Genomic DNA, 14,192 nt, shown 5'->3' with positions numbered 1-14,192 from the left:
ATGCACAATGACGCCAGATTCCTCTGCTCTCACCCAACCATATTATAATATGCTTCAGCATTTTTGCTGCTAAAATGGACAGCTTCACTTCCTCATATTATTCTCAATTTTCTACATCTTTGCCCACTTACATAATCTATCTAAAACCCCTTGTAGCCTTCTTGCGTCCTTTTCCAACTTACTCTCTTACCTATCTTTGCAACCAAATAAATGGTGCCTTTATCCAAGTCATTTCTATAACTCATTGACAAATTCCCACAACTAGAAACTTTTGAGTTGTTAGATCTATGGAAAGCAATTCCAACTGGACATTCACTCTGATTAGGGATAATCGCCTGAGATTAGGGAGAAACTTGTCTATCAGCTGTGCAAGTACCAGCAATACAGAACTCCACAGAGCACATTAGAACTCAAAATCCCACACAACCACACTGATGTTGAACATTGACCCTCGCTGCACTGAACTTTCCATCAATGGCGAATGAACAAATAGAACTTTAGCCCCTTCTGCACCTGTTTCCGACACTGACTTTGATGTCTTGCTGCAAGAGGTTATTTTAGGTACAAGGAGTAACTGTGATGTAACTCAAGAGTTCTATTTGAGTTTTTTAAGCTTTGAAAGCCATGCTCCGCCACTGCCTTTACATTCTGCAAATCTGAAATTCATCATGATAGATCATTTGGTTTAACCTTTTTGCCGGGTTCTTTCTTCATGCAAAAAAAAAGATAAAATTTAGGATAGCTATGAAAAAGGAATCTAAAGTTAAAATAATGAAATTGGAAAGGCAATTTCAATGGGGTGAGAGTGGATCTAATCCAGGTAAATTGAAGCCCAAGTTGACACGAAGAATTGCACCAAAATAATGGCTGCTTTCAAGAAAACCAGGGCACAGTTGAGGCACATTTCCGACAAACAAATCCTGAGCTGCCTGGATAATGAAAGAGACAAAAGATAAAGCCAAAAAAAAGGCCAAGTATTATAACTGCTGGGGTGTAATTACTGATGAGAACCTCTCTGATTATTTTCTAATCAGCCTGTAAGCAAATATTATGATAGGAGGAACTGAGAGCAGATGTGGAAAGATTAGCTGCCAACGTAAAATGGGAATCAAAGGCATATAAGGCAAAACAGTAGCACATGAAAGAGTAGGGCCTATTCAGGACAAAAATAGGAACTTGCACATGGATTCTGCGGGCATAGTTAAGGTACTAAATGAGTACTTTCGACATGTGCTCAGCAGGGAAGAAGTGCTTTTAAAAGTAACATTGCAAGATACTTGATGAGTTATAAATTGACAGCAGTGTAAAGTCAAACGTGGCTGAACAAAGTATACACATGCATGTGAGTGAGGTAAAAAAAAGAGGAAAAGAGCCGATCACTTGCGCGAGGCGTACAGCGGGGGTCAAAAAATTGGGAAATTTACACACAAAATTACTAGTTTCTAGCCTCTTTTAGTGCATTTCAAAGTAAAAACGACATTACAAAATAATGTGAACATGTCACTGTATATTAATAACATTTTTAAGTAAATTCGCACATTAATTGCTAATCAGCCCAAAAAGGTGGTAATTGGCTTTCCTGCTGTGTTTTATATTTTAACCCCGTCTTAATTAATTTAGTTATATAATCTTGCATTTAAATTTAATATTTACTCATTACAGTTCCACCACTGATTTTCTGGCACTCTTGGTTCCAGAGCTTTGCTGGTTTATCGAGCCGGCCAAGGAAGTTGGCTATGGGGATAGATGTGCTGGCTCCAGCTGGGCTGGAGTTCCAGAGCCCCGGCCGCAGGTTGCAAATTCAACCCACCGATCGGCCGTGGAGGTCCCGATGAGGTCGAGATTGGCTGCCTTGTCCAGCCTAGGTGCCACATTTTCGGGGAGACTTCCAGGGCAGGGGGATTTCTAGCGACCTCTAGCGGAACCCGAGAGTTCATTACACAGTTTCTTTTCTTTTTTTTCTGATCCGATTTCTCCGTTGGTAAACGTGATTTTGGCAAAGTGAAAAACGCGGAAATCATGCAAAAAGCGAGGAAAATGGATTTACAAAATACGGAAATCTGTGGAAATGCGGAAAATTCACATGCCTGTATACATGACAGCTGGACTGGATAGGATGTATCCAAGTATTTAGAGGGAAGCATTATAGGAAATTGTGAGAGCATTAACCATAATTTTTCAATGCTCATGGGATAATATGAAGTGAGGGCGGTGACAGAAGAGATGAGAATGCACCTGCCATTTTCTTGTTTATGGGCGGCACAGTGGACTAGAGCGCCAGAAACCCGGGTGATCCCGACTATGGGTGCAGTCTGTGTGGAGTTTGTACGTTCACCCAGTGACTGCGTGAGTTTTCTCCGGGTGCTCTGGTTTCCTCCCACACCCAAAAGACATGCAGGTTTATATGTTAAATGGCTGCCCCTAGTGTGCAGGATGCAAAGGTGGATTAACACAGAACTAGTGTGTGGGTGAACAATGGTCGCCATGGGCCAAAAGGTTTGTTTCCACGCTATATTTCAAAACGAAATCAAACTAAGGTGCAGGTTAAACCCAGCACACCAGGTCAGTTAGTATGACATCAGTGGTGGGAAAGCTTTTAGAAACATTGATCCAGGTTAGGATTAATACTCATCTACAGCCAAATGGATTCATTAAGGAAAACCACCATGAATTTCTAAAGGGCATATAGTGTTTAACCAAATTGATGGGATTTTTTTGAAGAGTTGATGATTGTATTACAGCTGATGTGATGAACATGGATTTCATGAAGGCTTTTTGATGTGTCGCATAATACTTAGTAACACATGGCAAAATAGGAACATTGATGGCATAGATATGGTTTAATGACTAAATTACTGACATCACAGGGTAGATTTGTTTGGGCTGATGCAACTGGACTGATCTCAAGAATCAGTATCAGGGCCACTGCTTTTACCATTATTAATAATCTTTACTTAGAGTTGCAAGGCATAATTTCTAGCCATTAGCACGGACACAAACTTTATATTTCAGTGATGACTCGCAGGAACAAAAAGCTAAGCTTTTATAAACAGTTCAATTTGATCAAATACAAAATAAATGTAAAAGATAGCAACTAACCCTTCTGTTGTGCAGAGAAGTTCTATGTTAGAGAGAGACTTCAACACGAGCTTCAAATGTTAAATGTGAAATGTTCTTACTCTCTTGACTGAAATGATCATCTGCCAAACAGCTTCAAACATTTAAATCTCAGAAGACATTAATATCACTGGTCCCCTTGGGTGGTCAAGTTATAGAGCTACTAGCAAAAGAAACTGCAGTTTTCTTCTTTCAACTGCATTGTGTCCTGATATGCCCACCACTTACTTACTGGCTTATTGTATCCAGTGTTCTTGCACGAGGACATCGTGACTTGATTTAATACTATCCCACCCCATTTTTTCAGATGCTGTTTAATTTACAAACATGTTGGCCTCAAAGTGATCTCCCCATTTCCTCTACAGAGCGGGCGATACAAGTATGCCATGAAAAGTAACGCAACCCAAAATAAACAAAGATAAGGCACTAACCCTCATCAGTAGGATTGAACCCACAGATGTCACAGATGCATCGGACCCACTTATTCATTTCTTCTTCAGTGTCTGCTACCAGGTAGAAGACACGGTCGATGGTTTTAATATCAAAAATGTAACTGTTCTCAAGATCCTTCTTGTTAAAAGACAGCCCAGCATCCACTTGCTCACAAAGATTTAAGTCAATGACACGGATCGGTTTTTTTGCATGATCATTTTTGTAGTATTCCAACACATCCGGATCTCCTGTCAGACGGCCACTTCGAAGTATAAACCAGCGCTTCTTCCATGCCTGAAAATAAGAGAAAAAGTCTGTTTAAGTGTCAGCACCATTACAATTTTTTACAGCAGAACTAATACACTCACTGTGATATCGTGCTTTAATGAAATCCAGATTGTTCAAAACTGAAAACAAAAGTTGCGGTGGATAAAACTAACACTGTGGTCGTAAATCTTCTTTGGTCATTTCTTTATCTTGCTTGCAAGAATATTTTCAACTGGTTCATGATTTTTATGGCTGCAATAAAAGCACAATTGCCACACCCACACCAAATGCAGGGTCTTAAGGGGACTAATTTTTGCTTGTGATGCAAGTAATGCTGTCACCATTTGCTCCAAAAGTGTCCACCACCTGTTTGATTCCCTTTTCCTGAAACACACAACCGAGTGCCAACTGAAAGAATACATACAGAGTCAGTAGCAGTTCAAATGTCCAAGTAGATTTACGGACTAGAGACCTTGGTTGGTAAGATAGACACAAAAAGCTGGGGTAACTCAGCAGGACAGGTAGCATCTTTGGAGAGAAGGAATGGGTGACGTTTCGGGTCGAGACCCTTCTTCAGACCCGAAAGGTCACCCATTCCTTCTCTCCAGAGATGCTGCCTGCCCTGCTGAATTACTCCAGCTTTTTGTGTCTGCCTTCGGTTTAAACTAGGATCTGCAGTTCCTTCCTACACACCTTGTTTGGTAATTTGGACTAAATATCAAGACCAATGTTCCTTTCCCTAATCAAAGTTACTATTATCTCTTGTTCCAAAAGCCCCATATCAGTATATTTGAGACAAGATGGAGCAGAATTTTTTTTAATAGTTGTATTTAACTAGCACCACAAATTTTGATGCCACACAACTTGAATGAATTAACGAATTAGTGTATTTATGTCAGATTAGTCAATGAATTATTATTTTTTGCTTAAAAGAAAAAGATGGCATTACTGTTTTCAAAAACATCACGGCTTTTTTATGCACCGCAAGGCCCAGCAAGCATGATAAGATTAAAAAAGATTGTCTGTTTTGGTAGGGGTGGTTGAGGCAGTAAATATTGACTAAAATACCGGCAGAGCACCAAATCCTGACAAATGCTTAAGTGTCTCTCACATCCGCTAAGAGGTGGTATATTTGTCCTCACCTTAAAAGCACAGCACTTCCTTTATATATCATGAACAGTGAAAGCTAATATTATGGAATTGCAAAGTGAATCTGGAACCTAACGCAATTTCAACTTGAGGAAAGAAGCCCGTCATTTCCCAGGCCTTTACTGCCCTATAATGCACTAAAAAGGATCTGCATTCTTGCAATTGTAATTTATAACTAATAATATACTTTATGATACAATGACCTTGGGATTTGTTGTTTGATGAGGCACTACAAACAACTGTTACAACATGAACAAGCTGTAAAGTTACTTATTAAGAGAAGAGCTCACATCAATTAGTTTTAAATGCCTATTTTGCTATCATTTTTCTAAAAATGAATATTTTCACAAACATGAATATGGCAAATTGCAGACACAAGACATATCAAGAGATCACAAATCTCAGAGGTGATTATATCAGATGTTTTGCTTAGCACATTCTCCTCAAAGAGCCTGAGTATTAAATTCCCCAGACTTCCCAAGGGATAACAGCATGTGAAAACATGGCCGCCACCACAAACTGCTTGTTTTTTCCAGGGTACCAAGGGGGTGGGGTGGGGGGGAGGTGGAAGGGGAATATTTAGCGTATTCCTTAGATTTGTTTAGTTTAGTTTAGAGATACAGGGCAGAAACAGGCCCCTCAGTCTGAAGAAGGGTCTCGACCCGAAACGTCACCCATTCCTTCTCTCACGAGATGCTGCCTGACTTGCTGAGTTACTTCAGCATTTTGTGAATAAAGGCCCTTCAGCCCATGTCTGTGCTGACCAGAGATCCCCACATATTAACACTATCCGACACACCAGGGACAATTTCCAATTTTACTGTAGCCAATTAACCTACAAACCTGCAAGTTTTTGAAGTGTGGGAAGAAACCGGAGCACCGGGAGAGAATCCACGCAGGTCAAGGGTAGAACGTACAAACCCCACACAGAGAGCACCCCCATTTAGGACTGAACCTGGGTCACTGGCGTTGTAAGGCATTAACTCTACCGCTGCGCCACCGTGCCGCCCTATTTTTTAATCAAACTACAATTGCCAGGTACCAGTCAAATGTCCAACTGCAACATCACACAAGATCAAAATTAAAATAAAAATAGCTGCAAGTAAATAGGCCATCAGTTGTCAACAGATAGGTTTTGTGAATGACAAACATGCACAAGATTCAGGGCACTGCCAACGTTTAAAATGTCCCAACCAGGAATCAATGCTTTCAGGAGGTGGGGAAGATTCTGATTTTAATAAGAAAATAATTCATAATTACATTATTTTCAATTGAAGTACGGCGATACGGGTGTTGCCAGCTGGGGCAACATTTCATGCTCATCTCAAATTCTGCCCCAGTGGGTTACCAGGCCATTTCAGAGTTTAAAAATGTTGTGGTTCTGGAGTCACATACAGGTCAGGTCAATTTAGGACATCAAACTTTGTTCTCTCTCGGACATTAGTGAACTGTATCGTTTATATTGTGATAATTCAGTAATTCCGTGGGCATGATTACCAGTTTTTACTCCATTTTTAATTTGTTGAATTTAAATTGTCAGCTGCCATGAGACAATTTAACTCACGCCTTGGATCACTTTCCAGGCCTCGAGATGATTATGCAATAACTTTGCCTCTATGTCGCAAAATATCAGATGTTGTTACAAAATTAATTTTACACAGTTAAAGATGAAGCACAAGTACTTAACAACAATTCTCTGTGACAATGGACATGCGATGGGAACATGATCTCGAAAGACTACAATTTATACATGATCCCACAGATGAGCACCAGGCCTTAATCTCAAACACCATTACTGATTTCATCACTTCTAGCTGTCTGCCTTCCACAGCCTCCAACCTCGCACAGCCCGTTTTTACCTTCTCCCCAAAATCCACAAACACAACTGCCCTGGCAGACCCATTGTTTTTGCCTGCTCCTGTCCCACAGAAACGATTTCCACGTACCTCGACTCCATCCTATCGCCCCTGGTCCAATCTCTCCTGTCCTATGCCCAAGATACCTCACATGTCCTTCGTCTCTTTAATGACTTCCGCTTTCTGAGCCCCCCACTTCCTCATCTTTACTGTGGATGTTCAGTCACTCAACACCTCCATCCCCCGCCAGGAAGGCCTTAAAGTCCTCTTCCTCGACCGCAGAACCCTCACACTCAACAACGTCTCCTTTAACTCCTCCCACTTCTTCCAAGGCGTAGCTATGGGCACCCTCATGGGCCCCAGCTATGCCTGTCTCTTTGTAGGGTACATGGAATGATATTTCGCTTATGCAGCTTACAGCCCAGTGGTATCAATATTGATTTCTCTCACTTCGGGTAGCCCCGGCATTCTCTCTCTCTCTATCCCTCCCCCACCCAAGTCGCACTAGCTTCTCATTTTCACCCTACAAACAGCTTACAATGGCCTGTTCATCGTTATTTTTTTGCATATCTTTCATTCATTGTTGTTTATCTCGACATCACCGTCTATATTTCTCGTTTCCCTTTTCCCTATAACCAGTCTGAAGAAGGGTCTCGACCCGAAATGTCACCCATTCTTTCTCTCCAGAGATGCTGCCTGTCCCACTGAGTTACTCCAGCTTTTTGTGTCTATCTACAATTTATACACCATGGCCATCTATTTCTTCCTACTTTACTACATTCCTTTTTCCCATATTGGCCCCATGTGGACAATTAGGTGCAGTGACATTGAATACTGCAGCCTTGAATACACAAAACTATTGGAGGCAGCAGAGCACAAATTTAATAGTTTTAGTTACCCAAGGTCAAGGCTATTGCAAATTTTAGACACTGGTTTATTTGGCATTAACAACTCTCCTCTCTATTCAGGTTGCTTCTCTACACCAAAGGTCAAAATAATTTAAATACCTGTGCTTAATGATTGCCAATGCATATAGAGAGGCAAAAACAAACACACATCCTCATGATTGTTAGACATTTAAAGAACTATACAGACATCAAGAACTACTGGGGGCACAAGAGTGCAGGAGGAACTCAACAGGTCAGCAGCATTTATGGAAGGAAATGGAGAGATGACATTTCAGGTCGAGACCCTTCAAAGCAATGGACTGGGAAATCCATCTCCACGGTCATCTTTGATAATTTTACTATTAGCCAAAGTTATCTATATACTAAAACTCTCGTTTGTTTGTTTGTTTGTTCCTGAACTACAGCCAAAACGGTACACGATGGCACGACAATTTTAGGCCCACCTTACTCACCGTCGTCCCTTGGTGCTAATGGAAGAAGTTTCATTGAAATCGGTGTTATATTTTTAAAGTTATTCACATTTTAAAGTTTAAATCAAGGGAGGGAGGGGGGGGGGGGGGAGGAGGGAGGGAGGGTGGAAGGAGGGAGGATAAGGAGGGTTGAGGACTATTAATCTCAAAGCCTGATTACAGACCAGCCATTTTCTGATTCAATGTCAGAGTTTGCTCTAAGGATTAAATAGACTCCTCTTGAGTTTATGTTCTCTAACAGCAATGGCTTTCTCTGTGTATTTTAACCATTTGCACTAATTTTGGTAGAAGCAGACTTGGATGCACTTAAAAGATTTCAGAGACAAGTACTTCAAGTGCACACATTTACTTAACATGTATCATCAATCAACAACTGAGTGAAGCATTAATTAAAAATGATTCATTGCTTTAACTTTACTATTTTACCACAGATACAAAGTTTAAAGTACACATCTTGCACCTGTGCGAAAGTGAATACCGAGGCAATATGGCCAGCAACACAACATCATGCTCATTTTTATTTATTCAGAAATAAAATTCCAAATGCGGATTCCCAAATAGTCACAAGTATATAGTGGTCAATGTAGTGACTAACACTGTTGATGAACAAGATATTCAGTTACCTATTCCACAAAATAAAGAAACTGACAAAGTTCCAGATTTAATTTCTGGTTAAAGATAATCAGCATCCCTATTGCTATTTTGTTGAGATAGTATAGTCGCAATTAACCTCGGCACTATTAAGCCAGAGAAAAAAAAAAATCAGGGTTCCCAGTATTGACTGCCAGGTCTAAAATGCCGATTCAGTAGAATCAGGCCGAGCTGTGGCAGACTCTGCAAAAGAACAGCTTTCCAACATGCACTGTCTAAATCCACACACTCATGAGGGGTGAACTTGTAGAGGTGTATAACGTAATGGATAGGGTAAATGTCCAGAGTCTTACCCAGAGTAGGGGAATCAAAAACCAAAGCGCATAGGTTTAAGGTGAGGGGGGGTAAAAGATTTAACAGGAACATGAGGAACAACTTTTTTTACACAAATGGTATATGAAACAAGCTGCCGGAGGTGGCAGTTGAAGCAAGTACTATCAATGTTTAAAGTACATTGGGACGTACACGGATACAACAATTTTAGAGGGATATGGGCCAAGCACAGGGAGCTGGGACTAGTGTGGTTGGGGCATGTCGATGGGCGTAGGCAAGTTGGGCTGAAGGGCCTGTTTTCATTGTGTATGAATCTATGACACCAACTAGCTATCTGAAATATAATGGAACTATATACTTTTATGAATCCATATGCCAAATATCTATCTTTGAAAGGGAGAGAAAGAAGTTGGGAGAAGCAGGAAAATTGGGGAATGGTAAAGCATAATCTTTCCCTTGTAATTTTAAATTAAAGAGATTTTCCAAGTGAAACTAGACTTGAACAAGTATCTTTTATTGAACCCATCAGAACTTAACAAATCATAACTTTGTTCTCTGTTGACAGGTTTATGAATGAAATAAAAGTCAACAAATTTAAAATCACTAATTTTCATAAATAAAAGCCAAATGAACCCATTGAACTTTTCTAACTACACATTAGCTGACTAAGGGAGAAGTGGAGGAAAAGAGGAAAAGGAATTTAGTCAACTTATTGTTTTTTGTATCTACCCGGATATGAAAGTGCAATCTCTGCAGTTTCACATCTGCACATATATTCTGATGCACTAGACATGTCCTTTATTCTATGTTAGTGTGCAGAAGCAGCTGCCAGTTTTACAGTTCCATTGACTCAATGTTAGTCATACGTCCACCTGTAGGCTCTGTGACAGCTTCTTAGACACATGCATAGCTACTCAAGTAATCGATTATTCCTACAGAGTTCACAATTGGATATTAAGATGATGTGACCAAATAAAGAGGAAAGTAGAACGTTTTTGAAACTGAAAGTTTGTTAAAAATACTTTTATTACGTCTTAAGAACAATTCCAAATCAATTCTCAAATCTCCATTCTGACCAACTCAGAATATCTACTCCTGTAAGCATATAGACACTATACAATTCTTAACTAAGTTTAGGCTCATGATTGTATCTTCTAGAAAGGATTCCCAATAACACGGCACACCACTTCGTTGATGCAAGGTCCCTTGAAGGCAGAAACGGGTGAAATTATTATGGGTAACAAGGAAATGGCAGAAGAGTTGAACAGGTACTTCAGATCTGTCTTAACTAAGGAAGACACAAATAATCTCCCAGATGTACTAGAGGACAGAGGATCTAGGGAGCTGAAGGAACTGAAAGAAATCTGCATTAAGCGAGAAATAGTATTGGGTAGACTGATGGGACTGAAGGCTGATAAATCCCCAGGGCCTGATGGTCTGCATCCCAGGCTCTATAAATCGTGGATGCATAGGTGATCATTCTTCAATGTTCAATAGATTCAGGATCAGTTCCTGTGGATTGGAGGGTAGCTAATGTTATCCCACTTTTCAAGAAAGGAGTGAGAGAGAAAACAGGGAATTATAGACCAGTTAGCCTGACATCGGTGGTGGGGAAGATGCTGGAGTCAATTATTAAAGAGGTAATAACAGCACATTTGGATAGCAGTATTGGTCCACGTCACCATGGATTTATGAAGGGGAAATCCAGCTTGACTAATCTTCTGGAATTGTTTGAGGACGTGACAAGCAAAATGGATGAAGGAGAGCCAGTGGATATAGTGTATCTAGACTTTCAGAAAGCCTTTCATAAGGTCTCACACGGGAGATTGGTGAGCAAAATTAGAGCACATGGTATTGGGGGTAGGGTATTGACATAGACAGAGAATTGGTTGGCAGACAGGAAGCAAAGAGCAGGAATAAACGGGTCATTTTCAGAATGGCAGGCAGTGGTGAGTGGAGTGCTACATGGCTTGGTGCTGAGGCCGCAACTATTTACAACATATATTAATGATTTGGATGATGGAATTAGAAGTAACACTAGCAAGTTTGCAGATGACACCAATCTGGGTGGAAGTGTGAACTGCGAAGAGGATGTTAGGAGTTTGCAGGGTGACTTGGACAGGTTGAGTGAGTGGGCAAGGGCATGGCAGATGCAGTGTAATATAGATAAATGTGAGGTTATCCACTTTGGCGGCAAAAACAAGGAGGGAGATTATTATCTCAATGGTGTCAGATTAGGTAAAGGGGAAGTGCAACGAGACCTGGGTGTCCTTGTACACCAGTCACTGAAAGTAAGTGTGCAAGTACAGCAGGCTTAATGGCATGTTGACCTTCATAACGAGAGGATTTGAGTATAGGAGTAAAGAGGTTCTTCTGCAGTTATATAGGGCCCTGGTGAGACCACTTCTGGGGTATTGTGTGCAGTTTTGGACTCCTAATTTGAGGAAGGACATCCTTGCTATTGAGATAGTGCAGCGTAGGTTCATGAGGTTAATCCCCGGGATGGCGGGACTGTCATATGAGGAAAGATTGGAAAGACTGGGCTTGTATTCACTAGAGTTTAGAAGGATGAGAGAGGATCTTATAGAGACGTATAAAATTATAAAAGGACTGGACAAGCTAGATGCAGGAAAAACTTCCCAATGTTGGGGGAGTCCAGAACCAGAGGCCACAGTCTCTGTTATTAAGAATAAAGGGGAGGTCATTTAAAACTGAGGTGAGAAGAAACTTCTTCACCCAGAGTTGCGAATTTGTGGAATTCTCTGCCACAGAAGGCAGTGAAGGCCAATTCACTGGATGAATTTAAAAGAGAGTTAGATAGAGCTCTAGGGGCTAGTGGAATCAAGGGATATGGGGAGAAGGCAGGCACAGGTTACTGATTGTGGAGGATCAGCCATGATTACAATGAATGGCGGTGCTGGCTCGAAGGGCCAAATGGCCTCCTCCTGCATCTATTTTCTATGTTTCTATGTAGCTAATATACTGAGAATATTTGTTTGAAACTGCTGTAAGGCAATATCGGGACAATTGATATTATATCCTGAATTATTCTATGGAATACTAAAATTAGTATATTATTTGTATTGTAGCTGTGGAGAACCTTTAACAGAAGTCCAATCAGTTTGTCATTAAACATATACAAGGTAGAGAACTTGGCATTATATTGTATTGATGTTGGACCACATGATTTGATGTGAGTCTAACATTACTGGGCAGAGAGGATCAGAGAGCATTCTGAGTGATATGGGTGACATTTGGATGGGTGAAAATCCATTAGAGATAGGCAGAATGGCTTTGTGCGTGGGAAAAAGTGTCTTACCAATTTTACTGAATTTTCTTTCGAAGAAGATTCAAGAAGATTCATGAGAGCAAGACGGTGGCCATTATCTACATGGTCTTTGGAAAGCCTTTGACAAGGTACTGCATAGTAGGCTAGTCTGGAAGGTTAGATTACATGGGATCCAGGCCGAGCTAACCAGTGAGATACAAAATTGGCAAAGAGTGGTGGCAGAGGGTCATTTTATAGACTGGAGGCCTGTAACGTGATCAGTGTTGGGTCCACTGTTGTTCATTATTTATATTAACAACTTGGATGTGAATGTGGATGGCATGATAAGCAAGATTGCAGGTGATACAAAAAAATTGGTGGACAGTGAAGAAGTTTATCTAAGGCCTTGATCAATTGGGTCAATGGGCCGAGGAATAGCAGATGGGGTTTAATCCAAATAAAAGCATTTTGATAAGACAAACCAGGGTATGACTTGCACAGTAAGTGGTAGGGACCTGGGACGTATCAGAATAAAGAATCCTTGGGGTGCATGTGCACATTTCCATGAAAATGCTGTGTAGGTCGAGAGGATGATGAACGTGGTGTTTGGCATGCTTGGCTTCATCGGTCAGGATATTGAGTACAGGGGTTGGGACGTCATGTTACAGCTGTACAAGGCATGCGTACAGTCATTTTTGGAGTACTGTGTGCAGTTCTCATCAGCCTGCTCACGAAAGGATGTCATTAAACTGAAAAGGGTGCAAAAAGGATTTAGGAGGACGTAACCAGGTTTGAAAAGTTTGTGTTGTAAGATGTATTAGATCTATTTTCCTCAGGGAGGTTGGCTTGAAAGAGGTTTATAAAATCATGGGGGCATTGATAATGTGAATAGACAAAATCTTTTCCCCAGGCCAGGGGAGTCTAAAATTAAAAGGCATAAGTTTAAGGTGAGAAGGGGAAAAAGACCAGAGGGGCAACGGTTTCCACACACAGAGCTTGTATGGAACGAGGTAGAGGTGGGTATAATTACAATATATAAAAGATACTTGGACAACGACAAGGATAAGAAAGGTCTGGAGGAATACGAGCCAGGTAGAAACAACTACAACTAGCTTGGCTAGGCAATTTGGTTGGCATGGACGACTTGGGCCAAAGAGCCTGTTTCCGTATTCTATAGCTCTGTGACTTTAAATATTCCACATTTGGTCAAAAATCTGTACAAATCGCAACTGCAAACCATAGTTTAAAGCAAGGAGTGGTTGTATTGTTAAATAGCTACCAAACATCACCATACTGACAGTGCTGATGAATGGAAATTACTGATTAAGGACTAATTTCAATTGGAAACATTTCACTCACAAGTAGATTCTTTATTTTATAATTATCGTCAATTCATAATAATATTTTCAGTCATCATCTATCACCAACATAAATTTATCAGACACTTCTCGAGTCTTTTTAAAATTTGTTCAGTGGATGGATGCTACTGGCTCTTGAAACAATGCTGGATGCTGGGGCTACTTGTTGTTGGATCAGGAAGAAAAGTTATCAAATTTCCTCGAGCTTTCCACAATCATTGCTTCCTTTCTCATAAAATGTCGCTGGTATCACCATGGTGTTTAAATTCAACATATTCACAAATTATTTCAGAAGATTACCAATGAAATACTAAAAATAAAAATGTAAACATACATACAAACTGACACACTGACTCATTTTCCCAAATAAGCATTAAAAAGCTAATTATACATGCACAAATAAGAGCATTGAGATCACATACCCAATGGAAGCTGTCTTAATT

The 14,192-nt window shown here is 40.4% G+C and overlaps 1 protein-coding gene across 6 annotated transcripts in view; it reads right to left on the bottom strand.

Annotated features, from left to right (window-relative positions):
* The window catches only part of gab1 (GRB2-associated binding protein 1), a 165,936-nt gene that overhangs the window by 64,904 nt on the left and 86,840 nt on the right, over window positions 1–14,192 (bottom strand). For 5 of the 6 annotated variants that reach the window (XM_078405050.1, XM_078405068.1, XM_078405058.1 and 2 more), the window contains exon 2: window positions 3,549–3,843. The exons of the other annotated variant lie outside the window; for it this stretch is intronic. In XM_078405050.1, the coding sequence (XP_078261176.1) occupies window positions 3,549–3,843 (295 nt within the window). The remainder of the gene's footprint in view (window positions 1–3,548; window positions 3,844–14,192) is intronic. 6 annotated transcript variants of the gene reach the window in all.

This window comes from Rhinoraja longicauda, chromosome 1, assembly GCF_053455715.1.
Source record: "Rhinoraja longicauda isolate Sanriku21f chromosome 1, sRhiLon1.1, whole genome shotgun sequence".
In the NCBI taxonomy this organism is placed as follows: Eukaryota; Metazoa; Chordata; class Chondrichthyes; order Rajiformes; family Arhynchobatidae; genus Rhinoraja; species Rhinoraja longicauda.
This window is presented reverse-complemented; position numbering and strand designations above follow the sequence as displayed.